Source organism: Astyanax mexicanus, chromosome 22 (assembly GCF_023375975.1).
Source record: "Astyanax mexicanus isolate ESR-SI-001 chromosome 22, AstMex3_surface, whole genome shotgun sequence".
Lineage (NCBI taxonomy): Eukaryota > Metazoa > Chordata > Actinopteri > Characiformes > Acestrorhamphidae > Astyanax > Astyanax mexicanus.
In genome coordinates this window covers 23411462-23435821 of record NC_064429.1, presented here as the reverse complement: position 1 = coordinate 23435821, position 24360 = coordinate 23411462, and the positions used below count along the sequence as shown (strand labels likewise).

At 37.0% G+C, this 24360-nt stretch overlaps 1 protein-coding gene across 12 annotated transcripts in view; it reads left to right on the top strand.

Moving 5' to 3' along the window:
• Positions 1–2659: 2659 nt before the first annotated feature.
• The window catches only part of kcnt1b (potassium sodium-activated channel subfamily T member 1b), a 144770-nt gene continuing 123069 nt past the window's right edge, over positions 2660–24360 (top strand). For 3 of the 12 annotated variants that reach the window (XM_049470787.1, XM_049470791.1, XM_049470788.1), the window contains exons 1-3: positions 2671–3871; positions 7986–8031; positions 14240–14407. In XM_049470787.1, coding sequence (XP_049326744.1) covers positions 3841–3871; positions 7986–8031; positions 14240–14407 — 245 coding nt within the window. In that variant the 5' untranslated portion in view covers positions 2671–3840. Of the gene's footprint in view, positions 3872–7985; positions 8032–14239; positions 14408–24360 lie in introns of all 12 variants that reach the window. The other 9 variants (XM_049470789.1, XM_049470786.1, XM_049470792.1 and 6 more) reach the window with 6 other exon arrangements.

Here is a 24360-nt window from a genome sequence, read left to right as displayed (position 1 = left end):
AAAATTAAGCAGTTTCTATTGTAAGATGAGTTAAGAGTAAGAATTTACAACACTGCTACAACTGACTGCTACTGACATAAAACACGTTTTATAGCAGGTTGTAGACTTACACTTATAAACATTTATAAACACACAAATAAGTCTTAGATCCTTTAAAATTAACTTAATTTATTTTCAAACGATGCTAAACCATACCAGAGTCACTGCAGTACCGAGACCCACCACCCAAAAATACCTGCCGTAGCAACAGAGGGCGATTATATCGGTTATGGTGAGTTTAAAGCGGCGTTAGTGGCGACACCTACTGGGCTTGGAGTGTCCAGGTAGCATCGGGCTAGCGGCATTAGCGACGCCGCTGACCGGGCTTGGAGTGGACAGTTAGTGACGTTATATGGAGTGAATTTTGTGCCAAAAGTTTTACGTAAAAAAATAAAATCCACAATCAAAATTTTAAGAATCAAAAGTAAAACATGTATGTTGCAAATTCAAAAGAGAAAAAATATATATCAAATATATATATTTAAATATACTTGGTTATTTTATTATTCTTTGCACTTATTTGAAAATTATTTTAGTTTAGCTAGTTAACCTAGCTAATTAGTTTAGTTAGCTAGTTAACCTAGGTTATCTGGTCAGCGAGTTAGCTAGCTACTTAACCTAGGTCATCTGGTCAGTGAGTTAGTGGGTTAGCTAAGCTAGTTAGGTTACCTAGTCAGTGAGCTAGTGGGTTAGCTAAGCTAGTTATTATGCCCCAGGGTAAAGCCAAGTAAGTGCTGGTTAAGGTTAACTAGCTAACTCACTGACTAGGTAACCTAACTAGCTTAGCTAACCCACTAACTCACTGACTAGGTAACCTAACTAGCTTAGCTAACCCACTAACTCACTGACCAGATGACCTAGGTAAACTAGCTAACTCACTGACTAGGTAGGTTAGTGTTCACTAACTAAGTAGTATAATTTAAGCATGGATATTTAGCACACCCCGCTAACATGAGCATCTTAATAGAGTTAAACACTTACTTAAAAAAGAAATATAACATTAAACATAACGTCTGTATGAAATTTAATTGGAAAAGTACCTGCTGGTGCTGCTGTGAGCTGAACCCGTTCGCTCCGCCATGTTTGGAAGAGCGCTTGAAGCTGGCGGGGTGGGCGTGGTCTGTCTCAGACGAGGGTTCAGGGTAGGTGACCAATAGAGATTAAAGGGGAACGCCTTCTTCTAAGCCCCGCCCACCCGTGAAAAGTGTGCCAAAAATCAGAACCAAAAAAATGAAGCAGAAGCAAAGGAGAGATTCCAGAAGCAAAAGTCTTTAGCAGCAAAATCCACAAAAATCCACAGAAAATCCAAAAAAATCCAAAAATGAAAGCAAAGACTGGCAAAATCCAAACTAAAATAATTTTCAAATAAGTGCAAAGAATAATAAAATAACCAAGTATATTTAAATATATATATTTGATATATATTTTTTCTCTTTTGAATTTGCAACATACATGTTTTACTTTTGATTCTTAAAATTTTGATTGTGGATTTTATTTTTTTACGTAAAACTTTTGGCACAAAATTCACTCCATAACGTTAGCGATACACTAGCTAGCGACGGGCTAGCGGCATTAGTGACGCCGCTGACCGGGCTTGGAGTGTCCAGTTAGCGATACACTAGCTAGCGTCGGGCTAGCGGCATTAGCGATGCCGCTGACCGGGCTTGGTGTGTCGCTAACGCCGCTAGCTAGCGTCAGGCTTGCGGAATTAGCGGCGCCGCTGACCGGGCTTGGAGTGTCGGGCTAGCGTCGTTAGAGGACCCAGCAACCTCCCAATACTATTAGCCTCTGTGCTCCAGCTTACTATTTCGGACAAATGAGCCATTTGAACTTCAGAAAACCCTTCAGTTGCAGCTAGCTAGCTAGTTCCTTGATAAATTCAGCAACATTTACTGTATATGTTCTAGCTAGCAAACTATACATACAGCACAGCTAGTTAGTCCCCAGTGTAAGCAGGTATTGTATTAGCAGTTTAATACCTGCCTACTTCCACAAAACGGCTATAAACTCTTGTAAACATAGGTTAATTCACTGCAAGCGTGTGTCTGTAAAAACAACTCAAACTACACAGATTCCTCACAACTTTTTGTTTGTATCCACAGCATGTGTTTAGTTGTTTTATTCACTTACATTTTTCTACATTTTCCCTGAATAAACACATTATTATACATAATAAACGACAGTAAACGAGATACACTAATATGCTACCACACTCTTTAAACTTTAAAAATGATCAAATATATTTTGTATTACATTGGTCAGGGGTAATTCTAGAATCAAGAGGCTTAAAGGTACTGAGCACCCAACGAACCCATGCAGCCACACCACCCGCCCTAAAAAACAAAAGTTAAATTTAGAATAGTTTCCATGAGGGAAAATACAGGGGCCAAGTGTGTTGTTTTCATTTAAAACATTTTTTTCATCACATAAAAAGATAAAACAGGTGCACATTTCTTTTTACATCTTTTTTAAATCATTTTGTCTAATTTAAATAGCTGAAAGTTGAAAACTATTCAAAATTTAATACAGGTACAATTAACAAGCCGAAACACACACACAGACTGTACTAGTCAATTACTTTACCTTTAATATAATAAAGACACAAACCAACGATAAAAAAGCACGACAGCTATTCTCTCACACTCAAACATATACCTATAAATAGCAAAATCAGAGAAACTGATTCAGAAACTGAAGAGGTCTCTTAATTTTTTTTCCAGAGCTGTTCTAAGCACATTTTAGTTTAGAGGCAAATTTTATGCTTTCACATTTAGGGATGCTGGTATTCCTTTAAGGGTCCTTTTAAAATAACACATATTTTATATATAAGATATTTTGTGTTATATTGGTGCATTGTATTTATTTCATGTTTCTGGTGTGAACAATGGTGTGTTTGTAGCTTTTTCTCGACTCTAAGGTCAGCTCTACGGTAGAAGACGTTTCAAGGTGGTGCAGTAGATGGCGCTGTAAGCTTTTGGGCTTTTGAGAATGAGTAACGATAAGCTTCCAGAGACCAAAGACACGGGCAGAAAGAAGCTCCTAACTCGTTCATGCTGTGTTGTGCTGTGTTTTTCCCCCACCTGATTTTCGCCTAATCCCGCCCCTTGTGAACTCGGATTGGCTGTTGGTGTCTCGCCTCCTGCGCGGGGATTGGCTAGTAGTTGGCGTTCTGGAAGGGCGCGCTGCTTGTGAGTATTCAGTGCTAGTCATTCTGAGCGGAGGGGGCGGGGCTTGCGGAATACGGGTGGGAAATATAAAAGAATAAATAAATAAAATAACGCCAGTCATACAGAGGTGAGTGAGAGAACGCAGGGATATAGAGCCTGCCTGAGAAAGAGAGAGAGCAGCTTATTTTTATTAGGCTGTACACGTTTCTCTAAACGCTTCTAAACGTGACAACAAGCTGAGAAATATGTGTTGAGATTTTTCCGTTGTAAAATCAGCAAGTGCACCGTGGGAAATTGTTCCAGAGCGGGTAAAATGAGGAGAAAAGACGGCTCGCTCCTTCATTCATAGCCGCTGGTGTAGTGGGTGGTGTGCCGGACTCGTGGTTCACTCTCACTGACTCGCTGGAGAGAAAGCCTGGGAGATGATGCTGAAGGCGCTGCACCCTGCGGTGGGGGTCTCCGGGCGTTCTGCTGCTCGGGGTCGTGGCCCATCCCTCTGAGGCGACTGTCTATGGAGGACGGAGCTGCTGTCAAGAGGACATTACGGTCGGAAGTCCTCAGAGGACCTTTAACTCGCGCTTTTTCGGGAAGATGTGTGGCGGCGCCTGGCTCGCAGGCACGACGTTGATTTACAATGATGGGACCGCGCACTCATTCACAACCAGGTAGGTTAAGAGAGGATTACACTGAGGAACAGCTGCAGTAATGTGTGTATTTTTCTTTGCAATTGGTGTACAGGTGTGTTTGTTGCAGGGAAATGTTGTGTTAATACGTTTTAGTGTGTTTATTGTGTAATGCTATGTAAAACTAGTGGACCTGGACTCTTGGTTTGATAGCTAACGTTACTGTTCATTCCTGGTGTTTAAAGGTGCAATATGTAGTATTTTCCTACAGGTCTGTTTACTTTTACCTAAGTAATATTTTACTTTGTTTAAGAGAAACTAAATGAAAAGGCTGCTCTTGATTTAACACTTCTGTCATGGTGTTTACATGTACAATATATAGAGTTTTTTTCCCCTGAAGGTCTGTTTGCTTTAGGTATTTTTTTTCTTGTGTTGAAATTAAATAAAGTGCATGGAGGACCATGAGCTTTGTTAACCAGTGAACAAAATCTTTAAAAATAATTGGAAAAAAATATCTTCAAAACAGTTTAGATTTGAGACACTGTCCTGTTTTAAGGGGATTGAAGATACAATATGTAGTATTTTCCGACAGTTCTGTTAACTTTAAGTAATCTTTTACTGTGTTGGAAGGAAACGAAATGACTAGAGCTGCTTTTGGTTTAACATGTCTGTCATGGTGTTTAAAGGTACAATATGTAGTATTTTGCTTACTTCCAACACAGTAAAAGATTACCTAGTGTAAACAACCCCGTAAAAAGGTGACAAGAGCTGCCTTTGATTTGACACTTCTGTCATGGTGTTTAAAGGTACAATATATATAGTATTTTCTTACAAGTATGTTTTCTTTAAGTAATATTTTACTGTGATGGAAGGAAACAAAATGATTAGGACTGCTTTTGGTTTAACACGTCGGTCATGGTGTTTAAAGGTACGATATATAGCTAGTAGATATATAGTAAACATAATTTGCTCTGTTTGAAGGGAATATTGCCTCAACAGGTTAGATTTGAGACACTGTTCTGTTTAAAGGGGATTAAATGTTTAATATGTAGTATTTTCTTATAGATCTGTTTACTTTAAGTAATCTTTTACTGTGATGGAAGGCAACAAGTGACAAAGGCTGCTCTTGGTTTAACATGTCTTTTATGGTGTGTAAAAGTGTAATAATTAGTATTTTCCTACAGGTCTGTTGATGTGTTAGTATGGTTTAGTGCATGAATGTTCCATGGGCTATGTTACCCAGTGGAAAAAAATTGTTAAAAAATAATTTGCTCTGTTTAAATAAATTAATACCTCATGGTGGTTTAGATTTGAGACCGTGTCCTGTCTAAAGGGATTAAAGGTACAATATGTAGTGTTTTCCTACGAGTCTGTTTACTTTAAATTATCTTTTACTGTGGACAGAAAAGTGGCAAGAATGGTAGATTGTTGGCTGTTGACTGTCTGTGAATATGTATAATCCACATTTCCTTGCTTACAGACCAATTATCTCATTAGGAAATTAGCTCATTATCAATATTAGATTATCAGTAGCGGATCTGGGGGCTTTCAGGAAACAGCTCTGGGAATTTGATTTAAATTATGTGATTTTGTGCTAAATACTTTCTTCTTAAGAAATGTAATGATAGCCCTTGATGGTGCTGAAATCTTGAATATCACACAAAAATGGGTATTCCAGATATGTAAACAGAGAAAGGCTGGGCAAGAACACAATATGTATTGTAATTGCGCTCTATTACATTACAGTATGAGAACTAATTTCTCTATTATGTTTCATTAATCAAAGCAATTATACTGAACCAAACTAACATGATATTAGATCTGGACAGTGTAATAATAATATATATCATGATATGTAACAGTTATTTTGTAGTGTAACATGAATAGAGTTTTTTTTTATTTACATAATGTCATGAAACTTGTCATGTACCAGCTGATCTTTTCTCAAATACCACATGAATCTTGGTCCACAGTACACCAAGATTGTAGGTGATGATCCCAGCATATACATGTGAGCAATCTTACCAAGCGTTACAGTTTGGTTACTAAACTATTTTTCTATTTTATGAAATTGTTTCACTGTTTGAATGGTTTGAACAGTGTTATTCAAACGATGCTAGAAATTCTAAAAATAAGCGCTTCACTCCACACACCTTTATGAATGACTTTGTTTACATTCTAACTGTTAAATTATGCAGCATCCAACAGGAGGCTATAGAGCTCAGACAGCTCAGACACTCTACTAATCTACAATAACCTAAGGTACAAAACACTCAGCTAACATTACCTCACAGCTCTCAGCTATTTCACTATAGATTTAATAATGAATCACAATCTTTCTTGTTTTCCGTTCTGCCGTCCGATTCTACTGATATCCAAACAATGTTGACACACTATCTCACTTTTTTTTTCACAGCTTCTTCAAGTTCTTTGTACAGTATTTACTGGTATAAAACGTGGGGCTGTATGAGGGAATCAAAGAATTGAGGCTTATAGTGGATTTCAATTAGAAACACAAAAATGCGACAAAAATACCAAAATCTGAATAGTTGAAAAAAGAAAGGAGAGTAAAAACACATAATAAGTAAAAAAGACATAATTTAAGGGAAGAACAATAGAATTCGGAAAGAGAAATAAAACAAAATTTAATATATTGCATTTTAGAAAAATTTGGAATTTAGGACAAATCTAATGAAATTTGGGGGAAAAAAACTGAATCAAAAAACAAATTAAAAGCAAAAATTAAAGCAAAACTTTTAAAAACATAATACTAAATTTTAGAAAAAAATTAGAAAAAAATGCAATAAAATCCAAAAAAATAGAAAAAGACATAAAATGAAACATAAAACATAAAAAAAGTAATTGAAAAACATAAAAAAAATGTGAAATAGAATTTGGGAAGAAAATTTATTTCAGGAAAAAATTATTTATGGGAAAAATATATCACATTTTAGAAAAAGGATGAATTTAGGACAAATCTAATGGATTTATTTGGAAAAAATGAAATAAAAAAATGCTATTAAAAAAAGGATTTGGGTAGGTAGAGAATAGAAGTTGGAAAGAAAGAAATTAAACAATTCAGGAAAAAATGTAAATCTAAAGCAAACCTTTGAAAAAATACAAAATTTAAAAAATATAAAACAGAAATTAGGGGGAAATAATGCAAATAGGAAAAACACCTAAACATAAAATGGAATTTTCACTAAAATAGAAGAAAAAAAAAAAACAAAAAGAACCAAAAATTGGAACATGTGAAACAGAATTTTGGAACAAATTTGGGGAAATAAAAAATTGTATAATATAAAAAAAAACAGATTTTTTGGTTCCTAAAAACTATAAAAGCATTTAACACTCATGGCTAAGCTTAATTCCTGATGTAGTAGGTATAAATCTCTCGGATAGAGATGGGGTTTTTGTTCGGATGGTTTAGCGCTGTCAGACTGTTACCTAAGAGCAAGAACACAATCTTCACTGCACTGTTCACTGTTCACTATTCACTTGTGTTTACATCTCTGGCAATAAAACCTCCCTACACCCACTCACTCCTCTCTGATTTACACACTAATAGTTCTTTACACACACACACACACACGCACAAACACATCCAAACACCTGAGGGTATTTACAGGAGACCACACAGGCAGTGTTCTGGAGGATACAGGCTGGCTGCTGTGAGGCAGGGTACATAATGTCACGGGGGAGGAGTAATAACAGCCACAATTAGTCTCTGGACATGCTTCTTGGCCTTAAGGTTGAGTTTTAGAACAAATGACAGTAAGTGGTCTATTAAACACGCTTGAAGAAATGACCTTTGATTATCAGGGAGGCGGGCTGTCCTTTAGACTGTTTCTGAAGATGATGTACGGTGAAGAAAGACACAGACAACCTGCTAATTGCAGGTGATTCACTAGCTTTATGTTTGAATAGGCGGAGATGGATGGAGACGTGTCACATGATTCCTCTTCAGTAAGAAGGAAATGGATTTGCCATTTTATGATCTGATCTTATATCCTCATGTCCTTTTTGTTCATTCATGAATGAATGTGAACAGTTTACCTGCGAACAGTTATAGCTGGAGGATTGTGTTTTCTTGCTTAACTGTACTGTAAATCTCTAATCATTCTCTTCTTCTTCTTCTTTTCTCCTAATGGCTCAGAGGCGAGTATGACCCCTCCACGGCGCTCCTCAAATCCTGCTGACAGGTATGCAGTCCTCTTCTTTCATGCAGTTTTCATGCATCTTGTAGGAGGTGTTCTCCTCCACTAGTCTTACACACTGCTTTTTCGATAACTGTTTTTCTTACATTACTTTTTCTTTTATACTATAAGTAGTTTTGAAAACAATATTTTTACACTTTTACTTAAAGAGTAAAAAGGTGATTGATTTGATACTTCAACTTCTACAGAAGTACTTTTAAACCCTAGTATTTATATGTCTACCTGAGTAATGGATGTAAATACTTTTCACACCTTTGGTTAGAACTTTACAGAGAAACTGATGGACAGTCTGCAATCATAGAACTACACAGTGCACCTGAATGATCAGTTGAGATAGAAAAATGGATAATAGGTGTAGAAGGTGGTGGTCAAAATATAGGAGAATACACCCTGTTCTTGGTCTTCCTGTGTGATCGTACAGAAAGCATCAGCCTCTTCCAGCCACTTTTCTCATTTACCTGTAGACAAACACCTATTCTTACATGTATTAAAATGCATAATAAATAAAAAAAATTAGAAGCTGGTAAATTTGTAACACGTTGGAGGCAAATGCAGGTTGGTTTTATTTTTAGACATTACAAAAACAAACAAAAATTGAGACGAGGAAATAAACACCTAAAAAAGACTATAAAACAAATGACTAACCAGGTCTTAACCAGAGACTGTAAAAAAGATGGACGCTGTGTCGCCGTTCCCATTCATTCAATGAAAATGAAGCCAAAATCTTCCGCCATGTTGGCGATCCTGAAACCCGAGTCTGAGCAGTAGAGACCAGAGGAGGGAGAAAGACTGTGGAGAGACAGCCTACTTATTTAAATAAACCCGTCCCTGAGGGCTGCCTCCACAGAGCTCACACAGTCTATGGTCCCACCCATACAGTCATTGGTCCCACCCCGGCTAGGTGTAACCCAGCCCTTTTACAATAACCACACCTTTTAGAATAGAGCTAAGTAACGTTTTAAAAAATGAATTCTGTGAGGATATAAAAATTGACAATATAAGCAGAGATTACACTAGATGTTACATATAAATAAAGGAGGTAGAATTACAGTATATTGGAAAAAACGTGATTGAAAGTTTTCTGTTTTGCCATTGAAAACTATGGGGATGAGTGAGGTTACACAGCTTTCTGAAACTGAACAGCAGGGGGCGCCCGACCTGTGGTGGCTTCACTTTTGAGAGACAATGCTCTGTCCAGCTATACACAGTCTATGGTCTTAACAAACAAAAAAGTGAACAATCTAAAGAAAACAAACCAGAACTCTGTAGACCAAAACACAACAGGCTTAACAAACACCGATTAAAAACAAACAAACATCTAGACAGGGTCAATCAAAAAGCACGACAGAGAACAAAGAAGCACATGGGATATTTATACACAGGCACAGACAAGAAACACCTGTGGAAGTAACAAGTGGGTGGGGTTACAAATAAGATAGAAGGGATTCGAGATGACAGGGCGATACCAAGGCAGAGACAAGACCAAAAACAAAACAGAGCCATGTAAAGCACATGGAGCACATGGGGAGGTAAACAAAACCAGAGAACAGAGGACAGGCGCAGGAAGGACCCAAACAAAGGAAAACATAAGGCAGGCACAGTCTAAGGTGTGACAAAATTAGTACATTTTTTTGTGAATGGGATGACTTGTGTCACACAGCAGAGCCTTTATTGTTTGCAGCTGCGTTTGATGAGCTCCCATAAAAGAATATTATCTGTGTTCTGGATGAAACTGAGCTTATCACCTGGAAAAGTTCCAAAGCACCTAAAACACCGGCCAAGTTCCACAGGCTGCTTTTAAGAACGGGTGTTTATAAGGTCTTGGCATGATGACATATCAGTTCCTCTGCTGTTTTCTTTCTGTCTTTCTTTTTTATATTTAGAATGATAAATCTAGTCCTGAACCATCTTATATAAAAGTGTTTGTTTATCTCTTGATCATCATAAAGAAGAAGAAACTATTTAGCAACACCATAGCAACTAAGACTGTACAATATATCATTTCTGCATTGCCACCATTCTGCTGACATGCATAATAGTCATATTGCATGATGTGCCGTGTCAGGAGAAATGTCAAATTATATCAGACACCCTTTATATCATTTAATAACCTTTTGGTTTTGGTTTTACAAAAAGGAAAAAAAATACTAATCTCATTCTCTATGATGTATCTACCAGAGGCAGGTTGTATCCTAATCCTAACCGTTAATATATAAGATGTAGTAAAGCGAGTAAGGTGAGTGATACAGAGTGTGATAAACAATACTGAATGCTTTATTTCGTTTAATTTATGCGTAAAGTGAGTAGAGTATAAAATGAACTTAAACCTGCCGTTTGTTGGCTCTCCCTGCTGGCTCTCTCCCTCACTCCCTGCCAGAATTATATACAGCAGAGCTCTCACACACAGTGCAGTCGGGAATAGCACTTCACATAAATTAGTGATTGCAAAGAATATAGTGTTCAGTCTTTTTTACTTATTCAGCCAACCACTGAAAGTGCTTTTTTGGCCAATTTCAGACAAATAACATTCATTGCCCAGTAGGGATGTGCTGTATTGAATTGTGCACACTTATATTGTTGAGAATATTCAGCCTTAGAAAATAGTAATAATTTTTCTTGAAAGCAGTTTATTTTATATTGTTGAATATTATATAGTATATTGTTTTTTGCGTGCATGCACTTAATATTCTGTATTTTAGTTTAGTGGTAGATTTGTTTTGTTACATTATTTATTTTGTTACTTTATTATTATTAGTCTTGTTAAGGTACTGTTGTTTACAAAATAAACAAAATTAGTAAATTTTTTATTTCTACTGAATGTATTTAAGTGTAATATTTACAGTTGCAAGAAAAGGTTGCAACTACAGGAAACGTTTGGTTGAGGTCGTTGCTGCCAAAGAAGGGTCAACCAGTTATTAAATTCACATACTTTTTCCACCCCTCACTGTGAATATTAACATGTTGTGTTCAATAAAACCATGCAAACATGTAATTTATTGTGTGGTATTAGTTTAAGCAGACTGTGTTTGTTTATTGTTGTGACTTAGATGAAGATCAGAACACATTTAATGACCAATTTATTAAGAAATCCAAGTAATTCCAAAGGGTTCACATACTTATTCTTGCAACTGTATACTAGGTAAAACTTGAACATTTACTTTGCTGTAGTAGTATATTCTTATTAATATACTCTAAAACAGGGGTGTCCAAACTACGGCCCATGGGCCATTTGCGGCCTGCTTCCTTTTTTGAAGCTGCCCGCGAGGTATTTTAGAAATAGAATAAAAGTTGGCCCGCTGTTAAGCAGGTTTTTATAATGTGAGATTAAAAGTTTGAACGCTAGGTGTCAGAAACAGACCAAAGAGTTGAGAGCGGCGAGAGTGGAGTTGTAGCGCAGAAAAACGGGTGCACAGTTGTAGCGCAGAAAACAGGCCAAAGAGTCTAAAAGCGGAGAGGGTGCACAGTTGTAGCTCAGAAAAACGGGCCAAAGAGTCTAAAAGCGGAGAGGGTGCGCAGTTGTAGCGCAGAAAAACGGGCCAAAGAGTCTAAAGAGTCTGTTTTATTACAGAGCCTGTGGCCCTTAACTTCAATTATATTTCTACTTCTGGCCCCCAACAAAAAAAGTTTGGACACCCCTGCTCTAAAACATCAGGATATTATTTTAGGGCCATGTCATCCACCCCTATTGCCAACTTTTTGTTGTATACCAACTTTAATTATAGTATATCTCAAATGTTTACTGATCCTGAGTAGTAGAACCTGGCCTCCGTCCTTCCTCTGCACCAGTCGAACATTTGCTTGAGGAGAAAAAGATTGAAGTCAGTCAGAAACGAAAGACCCTGCTGGCTGATTAAAGGGGCAATTATATTGGTAGGTACAGGTATAAAGCACTGGAATAGGCAGTAAGAAACCCAAATAGCTTATATCACCCAATACCAATACACTTTCATTACTTTTTAGGGTATATCAATCTTGTAAATCACCTAGGCACAAAACTAAAGAAGCTGAGGTCAGACAGCGAACAGGTCTGTTTCAATGGCTACAGCACACTGTTTGTGCCGTTGTCTATACCTGGCAACCCTGAGTGTGGAAATGGGAATAGGAAAATGATGATACATTATTTGATGTTGCTTTTTCACCAGCGAATAGGTGTATAAAAATGAATTGAAGTCTTATTGAACATTTTTAATATCCCAGCTGGTTGCTATAAAAATCTCATTGTTTAGTATAAATTATTTTGGAATTTCAGTTATTTCCAACACTTGAATAACTTTGTTGGCTATTTTTGGACAAACAATATTGGTTGCCAAATATTCTGTGCATTCTGTTTTATTTTATTTTAATATATTTGTTATATATTTAATGTTTATATTCCAATTACGACGTCTGGATATTCTTAATTAGCTATCAAAGTTTATTGCCCTTTAAAAGAGTGTAATTTTATTACTAATCTATTATATTATCATTATATCACTGGCATTATTTTTTATCGTGATCATTTTGGACCAGTTTACAGTCTAATAAAAATAAAAAACAGTTATTAACACAGGCTTAGCAATGAAGCGTTTCTTTAACAGTAGAAGATGTATTGAGATGTTTATGAGGCAGAACCCAGTGTCTGCGTTTTAGCCACTGTGTGTTTGAGCATTCCCTTTTCGCAGGCTTTTCTTAATGATGTTGTCGTGCAGTTCAGTGGCAGAGAACATAGATCAATACTAACCCGTGCAAATACTGAGTCTTGTATGTCACTGTCGGCCAATGGCCATCGTTGAGAACATAATGCACACAGTGAAAAGGCTGAGACGGTAAACCCTCCACTTCAGGCTGTATATACAGAATTTCTGCTCCGCTGCTCCATCCTCAAAACACTTCAGTGCACTGGCTCCTGTACAAGTCTGAGAATTATGCAGAGTGCTTATGTTTATTTATCAACTGCTTCAAGGGTTTGCCTTAGGGATATACGCCTTTATATCATAAAACACTGGGTATGATTTACCTCTAAAAGGTGGAAATTCAGGTAGTAGGACAGAAAATCCTCCTGAGGATCGTGTTCCAACTTTACAGGTAGATGGAACAATTCCTATAGGGGATTTTACGTTCTGGACCTGAATTTACCACTTTTAGAGGTACAGGTCTGTAGATACATATGACGATAGAGGGGTTTTGATTCAATATATTGTGATGTGATATTGTAAGTAAGGTTTAGGAAAAATGTTGCTATATAAAAACCTGCTATCACTATAAAAAAGTAACTGTGGTATCTAACAAAATGACATAATACAACACCACCAAATGAACCACTGTCTGACACATCTTTACAAACAGGGATGCTCTAATGTTGGAATTTTGCACATGTATATATCTGCAGATGGAAATGCTGATATACATATTTATAACTACACTAGACACTCTGGTACCATTTGTTTGCAAATAGTAAAATGAAAGTGATATTACACAATGTTTCAGGGTATAATATCGTTCATGATATTCACAAATGTGGTCTTATTATTGCGTATGATTTGATATGGCACACCTTTAAAACATATTAAAGAAAATAAAGATCAAAAATATAAATAAAATAAAAATATTAATAAATGAGCTTAAATCAATAGATATTACGAGATTATGATATCACGAAACTTAAGAACATACTACCATAACAAAATGCTAATGTTTTATTTATTATAGACACTTTCAGATGTAAAACAAACAGTAAAAACAAAAAGAAATGTCTATTTTCTAAGGAACAGTAACATACCAAGTTTGTGATTTTGTATAAAATTTAAGTAATGTAGCAAAATAAATAATATAACATAAATATAATGTAACATAGCAAAAATCTACCACAATATTATGAATATTTAGTGCTTGCACATAAACAACACCCTTAAAGCTTCAATTTCAATTTCAAAAGCTACAAATTCAAAATAGACTGCTTTCAAGACAGAACACTGCTCTTAATGCAATATTGATTTTTTTTTATCAATTCAAAAACACAGATTATATGAACTACATAATATGACACACCATTAGTAACTCTAATTTACAAAATAGACAATGCTTTACAGTTTTTTTGTTTCTACTGAATCTTTGAAACATTTCTAATAAATATTCTGATAAATAAAAACCTGAAAGATCTTATTATTTATTTTAGAGCCATATCCATATATCTCTACCTTTACCTTTACCTCAGGTCGTCTGCAGAAACAGTGCAGAAGAACAGCATCAGCAACAGTGGAGTTATACTGGACATCTCCACGCTGAAGATGGCCGATGTGGACTCCGAGGTCCCCCCACTACCTCCACGATACCGTTTCAGAGACCTGCTGCTGGGCGATCAGTCTTTTCAGAACGACGACAGGTAAAGAGCTGTTCTGGTCTAATCTGTTCTTCTACAGATGGGCTTCTTAACCCTCCTTCTGGAGAGTTCCTGCTTTCCTGCAGGTTTCTCTCCAACCCAGCTCTCAGCGCACACCTCATTAAGCTAATCAAGTAGCTCTGAAGACAGTAAAAGGCGGATCAGGTGGGGTTGATTGAAGTTGAAGTTTAAGGCTGCTGAAATGGTGATTATAGATTTTATGAAGCAGGATCTGTGACCACTGTACTACTGAATACGCTCCCGATGCGATGATGTGTTATCATTATCACTGTCCTCATAAGTTATGCTGTGCTTTTCTGTGAAGGTTGTGGGTATATTGAGACTATTTCTCACTCAAGGCTTCACTGCTAATATGTGGTATTTGTGTTATTGTGTTATTTGAGTATTTTTAGCTCTATCAATTCTGAATCATGTAAAAAAAATCACTACTACTTCTGAACACCTGAACAAACCTCATGGAATTATTTTGCTCGGTGGTTCCTTTTGCGCTTTAAAAAACATGCAGGGTAAAATTTGAACCAAAAACTCTTTGGCAAGATATATCGGCTATTTAAAAACTAAATCACACTCTTTGTTTTTTTTTTTAAGTACCTGTGGCTGTGTTGCTATTAGGAAGAAAGATAAACGTTACCAGGAATAATAAATTATTTAATATTGAGACTGATATGAGCATTATTTATTTAGCTACAGATGCAAAAGTAGTGTGTAATGTATGGGTAACTCAACATGCTCGACATCTTGGCATGGAGTTGTAGAGGTTCCTAATGGTGTCCTGTTATACCAGTTTTTTCGCACAAAATTATAAGGTGCACTATCAGTAAACATCTAATTTCTTTCCTGAGAACTGTTCATTTGGGTGAGTAAAGCTCTTTCGTTTATTTACAGTAAGCTTTAGAGTAACCCAGGGTGATATTAGCTGGCGGTTTGTCCCACATAGCTTGTTTTAACACGGTAAACAGGAAGGCTACAGTCCGATAATACTTACATCTGAACAGCAAAAGAGCTAACTTGCACTCAGCATTGTTACCGGGTAATGCTAATGCTGCTCCAGCAATGCTAGCCGGGTTAGCAGCAGGCTACAGTCCGACATATTTTGCCTCTGAATGGCGAAATAGCTAACTAGCACTTAGCACGGTTAGCGGGGAATGCTAATGCCGCTCCAGCAGTGCTAGCCAGGGTTAATAGCAGCCTACAGTCCAACATATTTTGTCTCATTGGCGAAAGAGCTAATTAGCACTTAGCAGGATTAGCGTGTAATGCTAATGCAGCTCCAGCAGTGCTAGCCGGGGTTAGGAGCAGGCTACAGCCTGATAATACTCACCTCTGAGCGGTGAAAGAGCTAACAAGCACTTAGCACAATAAGCATGTAAAGGTAATGCTGCTCCAGCAGTGTTAGCTGGAGTTAGCAGCAGGCTACAGCCCGATAATACTCACCTCTGAGTGGCAAAAGAGCAAACTAGCGCTTAGCGCAATTAGTGTGTAATGCGAATGCATTACAATGCAGGATTTTAAGTGCACCTTATAGTGGGAATTTCCATCTACACAGAGATAAAAATGTTTGAATGAGCATGCTAGCACTATATGGGGTGATAGAACCTTAATAACAGAGACATAAACATGCCAGAAAGAAGAAGATTTAATCCAAATAACACACTACTGCTTATGTGGTGTGGTGTAGTGTGCAGGTCACAAAATCATGGATTTTAACTCTAAACTGAGCATTATATGTTTGGACTGGGGCTATATTGGATAGGAGAAAAAAAACACAGATAAAAGCCTCAGTTTTATTAAAAAAATCCTGATATATGTGGACAGGAACTTAAATGTAAACACTAAATACATGTACAAAAGGTCATAAAGTATTGCCTTTTATGAATACAACCTGTCACTGCACTAGGAATTGTTTACAGGCTAATAAGGTAGAAATATGTGCTCAATGGCTTCAGAGGGCATTATAAACTGAATAGTGAATAGAGCTTATGTCCTAGGTTGCCAGGTGTGTTTGTTTTATAGGTATCTCATTACTTTCTGCTTGTCCTACTTAACCCCATGACAGTGGTGCTCACTGAATGATATTTCATCTGGTTGTAGTCAGTGTAGTGTAGAGAGAAACAAACAACTCACTAAGGTTCAGTTCCCTGTCTTCCCTGCAATCACAATAAGGCTGCATTCACACAGCAGGTGTCCCAAATCTGATTTTTCTCACAAATCCTGATGTTTATTTTAGGCAGGTCACAATATATTTTTTAATGTAAATTAACAGTTCATACTTTTAGACTAATGGCTCATTTTATTAGAAACACAGCGTGGTTTTGACACAAACAATAGGAGACCACTTAAAATGATGAGATTTTATTTTATTTATTTATTTATTTTTTACCAGGTTGAAAACTTGTGGAATATAACCAATAGGATGATGGGTGATCACAAGCCATTAAACCAAGCTGAAGTGCTTGAATTTTTGCACCAGGAGTGGCATAAAGTTATCCAGCATGTAAGACTGGTGGAGGAGAACATGCCAAGATGAGAAGTATGATTAAAATCACATGAGAACTGTGATTAAAAACCAAGGTTATTTCACCAAATCTTGATTTCTGAACTCTTAAAACCTTATAAATATGAACTGTTTTCTTTGTATTATTTAAGATTTGAAAGCACTGTATCTTTTGTTATTTTGACCATTTGACAATATTTTTATTTGTAACTTTGGATAAATGTTGGCAGTGGTTTAATGAATAAAACCACAATGTCCATTTTACTCACATATATACCTATAAATAGTAAAAATAGAGACACTGATCATTTTAAAGTAGTCTCTTATTTTTTTTCCAGAGCTGTATATAATGTATATATATTCAGCTTCCTGCGTAACATGACTCTATAATGTGAATCGTTTAGGATAAGAGCTTTATTCAAGTGCTGTAATCGTAACAGTTTGTAATATGTTGTTTAGTTTGTGTGTCTGTAGAAATGATATAAAGCTACCGATCTTTTCACAGCATCTCTGAATGATGCCAGATTTAAGCACCTCATTACAGCACCAGCCACATGTTGTCATATTGTGTGTGTGTGTGTTTGTGTGTTTGTGTGTTTGTGTTGCTGTTTATGCAGCTTCAGTGCCTGCATGCTTAATGACTGCAGTATGCAGCCTGTTGCTCCAGTGTTTAGAGGCACTGACTGACCATTGTGCGGAGTGCTAATGTGCACTGAGGGAGCTGTCCTCAGCTGTGGTGCTGAAATGAGTGGGAAACAGAAAGAGAGAGAGAGAGAAAAAGAAAGAGAGAGGGTGAAAGGCAGGAAGGCTGAATAGAATAGCGTTCGAATGTACCTACAGCGTCTTGCTAAATGACTCAATCCTTTGTGATGGATTCAAGGCCATGGCATCCCGTCAAAATTGCCGGGGGCGTCGAAGACTTTTCTGACTTATTTAAATGGCTGAAAGCTGTTGCCTCTGATTACGCACTTTAAGGGGGAAAAAGCTAAAAGAAAAGTTTTTATTCAGATTAGAAGTCGAGGTTTCCGGTTTTTCACTGTATTGCCGTTAAAAAAACGAGTCTGCTTTCATAAATAAGCGTCATTAATATGAGCTTGGGGAGCTTTATAAGACTAGGGGTTATTGGACTGGAATGCTGTAATGTAGTGTAATACTACTGTGTTAGGATTGGCCAATGACTTATACAGCATGGATTGCTCATAATCAGCTCTCAAAAATAAAGCCACTACAAGTCTAGTGCCTCTGATGGCTGGTTGCAGTGTAATATGTAGCTCCGCCCACTTTACCTAATTTTCTCCTCTAAACTTTCTTCCCATTTTATGTGTCCAATTACAACAGTTAATTGAAATATTGGCACATTTTTTTCAAACCTTAATTTGCTATATTGTAAGAAGGCAGGGTTGCTGTCTTCTACATGAAGTAGCTGATTGGTAGTTGAGCTGTCAGACAACTATCTATCGGGTCTGATGAGACGCTCATCTCACGAGACGAGACAAGACATGATATTGGGTTCACAAGCTGAGAATGAGATGAGATTTTAACAATATACAGCCCTGGAAAAAATAAAGAGAGCACTTCACTTTCTGAATTAGTTTCTCTGATTTTGCTATTTATAGGTTCATGTTTGAGTAAAATGAACATGGTTGTTTTATTCTATAAACTACCGCCAACATTTCTCCCAAATTCCAAATTGAAAGTTTGCTATTTAGAGCATTTATTTGCAGAAAATGAGAACTGGCTGAAATAAAAAAAACATGCAGAGCTTTCAGACCTCAAATAATGCAAAGAAAACAATTCAGTTCATATTTATAAAGTTTTAAGAGTTCAGAAATCAATATTGGTGGAATAACCCTGGTATTTAATAACAGTTTTCATGCATCTTGGCATGTTCTCCTCCACCAGTGTTACACACTGCTTGTTCCAGAGGATTTAACTCATCATTTTTAAGTGGTTTCTTATTTTGTCCCAGAGCTGTATATATTTTTTTATTTCAAACTTGAAATATAGGATTGAAAATATTTTATTTGAGTAAAACTCACAAAATGCAAATCTGCAGGTTATTTGTTTTATATTTTGAAATGGATGTCAGTCTATTTTTACTCTGATTATGAATTATGTATAATTTATCATATGCAGTAAAATAAAGATCTGTATGCAAGTACTGCTGTTGGTTTTAACATAAACCTAAGAGCTTCTCTCCTGTATGATCTCACATGAGTCTTTGCAGATTATGACTATACAGACCTGGCAACCTATGACCGAATCTTAACGTGTGCAAACGTGTGTCCATGATTTTGCACCCCTTTGCAGTTTAAATCGTGCAGGCAGGAATGAGTGGGTGGGAAAACGAGGCTCAGCTGACCATGCGATTAACGGAGCACTGAACAATGTGTTAAAGTCAGTGTGTCTGCGCAGTCGCTCACTCGAGCAGATCAGTGCTGCTGTGCTGCAGTGCCACCTAAAATGATCAAACATTTGTTTTGGTTGCCTGTTCATAAGTCGTGCAAGACATTTAACACAAGAGACTCTGTGCGAAGTTTGTTATGTTGGCATAAAATTGTCAAAAAATGATCAAACTAGTTATCTTAACAGGAACCTCTATTGGAGTGCCGAATGCAATCAAATCCTTACAGCTGTCATCCAATCTTTCCTGGACAGAAGAGACTTACTAGTAGTTACTCCAACAAAAGCAGCATGAACTCTTTTTATTACCCTTAATTTCAGAAGAAACTATGAATCAACAGGTGTCTCAATACTTCTGTATGTATATGATGTAGAACTATTTTTTAATGAGTTTTTTCAGTTGTAATTGATCATAGTCCCTATTGGCCTGGCTTCATGTATTATAACTCAGATGCTTATGGATGGCTGTGGGTATTTGTTTTCATACAGGCTAATTATTGCTAAAGTCGTATTGTATTTCATAGAGTTTTATAAGATTATCAGATCTGCGTGTTCTCCTCATCTCTTTAGAGACTGCAGGGAGAGTAAGCAGATGTTCAGGCTGTGTTTCATTAAGTTCACTCGCTAGGTTTAATTAACCAGCCTGCTTTACGACCCGGTTTAAATTACTTATCTCTGATTTCCAGCCTGTGGCAGAATAATTTGGCTGCTTTATTGTTTAAGTCATTTATAGTATGTTATATAATAAAGGGCAACAACCCGGAATTTACTTGGAAATAGTTTTTTTTCCCCTCAGGGCCACATGCGCCATTTGCCTGGGTCAATGGTTCCAAAACAGTTAACAGTAATTCATTTATACTTGGTACTTTTCCAGCCTTCTTTCATTCCTGATAGATAATCAGGACGATGTGGTTACTGTGGACTGTGCTATTGGTTCCATAATTTGTTTGCATAGTGGGCTTGTCCCCTGCCACTTACTCATCAACATGGTGCATGGTGATTATGCCAGGAACCAATAGTTATAATAACTTTTTTATAATAACTATTATCAACATAATTTGAAAATAATAAAGTAATGTTCACTTAAAGCTCCACTAGGTAGGATTAAGATTTTGTGCTCGTGGGCCCCCCCTACAGTTGTAGAGTGTAATAAATGTTTCAGGCGGATTAGTTTCTCTTTCTCGTTTTCTGGCTTTCACAGACATATTCTGTCTCTTTCCAGCTTCGGCCAGAGTGTCTGTATGTTGGTTTGTAAAGAATGAACCAGTAGTTCTTGTAGAACTGTTAGAACTAAAGGTCAGAAAGCAGGTCGCAGTTCTCGCGAGCGTTGGTCGTGGCCACCTCGGAAAACTTACAGAGTCTGGTTTGAGCTCAGAGGAGCTTCGGCACAGACACGAGAGCACCGCTATTCCTCTTATTACACCTCAGTGCAGCGCTGCAGTGAGTTTCAAGCTGTAATTTTACTTCTTTAAAAAGTTTAAAAATCAAGAAAATCCTACCTAGTGCTGCTTTAACTTTTTTAAGGCAATAGGTTTTCCAAATTTTTATAAGTAAAATCAACCCATTGGATTTTACAATTAAAGCGTCTCCATATACAGACAGTACTAAAAAGCAATGGAGAGAAGGGAGGCTGTGCATGTTCTCAGCTGGTATGTGAGAGATCTTAACATTTTAATATAATTTGTAATCATGTTGCCATTCATTCCAATGAGAATTTTTTTTTTTATTATTGTACATATATCAAAATTCATATATCAGATAGGTTAAAAAACATAAAGCATACATCTACACTATTCATTCTACAACGGTGCCTAATTTGGCATTTGTAGATTAAAAAACATTACCTATAGAGAAGTTTTTGAGAATTTTTGGGAAAAGTTTATGGACACATTTCAGTGTAATCCTATGGGAGTGTTTTGGCCACACATGTTTTGCTCGTAAACTCAATGTACAAATACTTATGTCACCCAATAAAAGTACATTCTGTTTTATTAAGATTTTGATTCTAAACCCGCTAGAATTTTAGCAATGTTTCGTAGCATTCATGCCTTAAAATCATGTAGATTAAAATAACATCAAAATCATGATTCATTTCATTATGTGAGTGTGCTTAGTGTAAAATCCATTCCTAAAGGAATAAAAGCTGCCCTGTGGCCAGTGCTGTTTGCATGGCCACCCGCAGAAAGAGGATTCTACTGTCAGTGTGGTTTAAATCAGACCTGCTCTTATCACTCCTGTGGTCTGAAGTGAATAAATAATGGAGTTTGTCTTACTTAGGCAGAGCAGAGTGGCATAGAAAGGCAAAGCCAGGACAGGCAGACAGATAGATAGAGGTTAGGTTTAGTCTCTATCTCTTTAGAGATACAGTATGATTCAAAGTAAATGGTGGATTTCATTTCAATTATGCTGTAATTTTATTAATAATTTGGAATATATTGCTAAAGAAAATGGCTTTACAGGCCAATACATTTAATCAATTAATCCCTTGCTGTAATATAAAACAGAAGAGAACTGTTTGTGAAGGTTTGTATCTTTTTCAACTGCACCAGTGAGAGTTTTGTTTGTGTGTGTGTGTGTGTGTGTGTATGTGTTTGATTGTGTGTGTTGGGGGTAATCACCAGCTCATTGTGTGGTGTGATTACGGCAGTTTAGTATCATTACTGTGTGAGTCTATGAGGAGATGTATTCATGCTGGATCTTGAGTGCCATTAAGGTGGAGTGTGCTTGACAATCATCACCCACAGTCTGACTCCTGACGTCAAGACTAATAATACTTTACTGAGTGTGTGTGTGTGTGTCTCAATACTTGGTTTCTCACAAATACTTAATAAAAGTTCACAAAAACTTTTACAATTCTAAACTATCTTTAATATCACTTAATGTAATTTTTTTTACTTACACTGACCTGCCAGAAGTAACAGGAAAGCAGTACATATGTTAATTCTAAAGTATTGCCTGAGGTGAATGGCTTGGGAACACCCACACCTGTGTTGTGAGTAAAGTTGAACACTGGCCAGCAAGATCATGTCAACAAGATAAGGCAACAAGACACATCATTTCGTTCAAGGCCTGATAGTGGGTGCTAGATGAATGGAACATTCCATATTTTTGTAGCTAAGTTGTGCAGGAATTTAACATTCTCAAACGAAACACAGTGTCACATTGGACCTGGGAATACATTATAGAAGAAATTTTCCTTGAAGGGTAGAACTCATGAAAGTACGTTCTGTTTTTATTGGGATTTCATTCATACCTTAAACTCATGTACGTTGGAATAGCATCTAAATAACATCACTGTTGTTGTAACTCTGGGCTTGGGAAGCTGATAACTGTACTTTGTAACTTTGGCGAATTGGGCAGGAAAGCACTTCTGAGAAGTGTGCTGCTCTGCATATCCCCGAGTCATATTTGTGTAAAATAATTCACTGTCAGCTCTGAATTTCTCAGCTTGTCCAGAAAAATGTGTCCTTTAGGGATGGCTCAAAACATGAGCAAGTTATATCAATTTGTAGTTTTGTAGTTGCCTTATTTGGGCTGATTAGGATTTCTGTTACCAATCATTTAAGCAGATGTTGTGATGTTGCTAGATAGGACAGGCTTTACAAAGCATGGAAAGCTCAAATGAAAGCTGTCAATAATAGAGGAAAAGGTTTGAAGAACTTTATTTTATTATTGCTTATTACACAAAAATTATAATAAATAATTATATCGGTAATATCGCAATTTAGGCAATTTGATACTAAAATACTGTAATAATAGACTATTAATATCACTAAATGAGAAAATTTACCCCAAACAGGTTTTATTTTTGATGTCAGCTGATGCTTTGTGAGCTGACTGTCTGGACTGCAGTTTGTGAAGCATAACAATATTTTATGAACTATAAGGAGCACCCTATTATGAGGCACACTATCAATGAACATCTAATTTCTGGTCGATTTTCATACATAAGGTGCACTGGACTTAAGGCGCATTTTAAGTGACAATAGTAAGGAACAGGGGTGTCGCCATGTTTCCCTTCTAATAGGGAAACTGGGGGAAGCGCCTAAGTTAATTCTAAAAAACCTTTTCTTTTAAAGTAAAAACGAGCGCTGGATGTTAATCTACACAGATTTTGCTCCTGAAAACTGTTTATTTGGGTGAGAAAAAGCACTTCTGCTTATTTATAGTAGGCTTAGATTTCCAATATTTCCAACAGCACGGTTAGCAGCGGCGCTATCCATGGTTAGCAGCGCTAAACGCTAGTAAATGCCACCCGACAGCGCTACACTAAGGAACCCTGAGTGTTCTGGTAAGCCAGGGCGCTATCAGCTAGCGGTTCATCCCACGTAGCTTGTTTTAACACGGTAAACATGCAGACCACAGTCCAATAAACTCTCCTCTGAAGGGCGCTGAAGTTAGCGGCTAATGCTAATACTGCTCCAGTCTCAATGCTGCAAAACTAAACTGAAACTCCTGTATAATCCTTACAGCCTGAACGGTAGAATTAATACATAAGGCACAGCGGATTAGAAGGTGCACTGTCGATTTTTGGGGAAATAAAAGGATCCTAAGTGCACCTTATAGTGCAAATAATATGGTATGTGAACTGAACAGGGAACAACATTAGAAGTAAGTTGATGCTCAGTATCTTGATTATGATCATCATCTGCTGGCTATTAAGATTTTTCTGTCTGCTCAAGTAATTGTGGGAAGTTTTGGAGTGCAGAGTTCGGCTGCTCTCGCCACCTCTGCTCGGTCACAGTGTGTGGGTGTTCAGAGAGGGAATCTCCACATGCCACTGCCATTATGCCAAGGGTTGTGTGCGTGTGTGTGTGTGTGTGTGTGTGTGTGTGTGTGTGTGTGTGTGTGTTTGAGTGTGCGTTGAAGAGGTGAAGTGGGTGAACTGAGGTGGGAGATGTCTGGCTTCAAGAAGCGAGTAATGACTGTTGTGTTATGTGTGTGTGTGTGTGTTTGTACTGGTATATTTTTAGGAACTTTGTAGGAAAACAAGTGAAAAACATGACAAGCTTGCATGACAAACTATAGTGAAAGAATT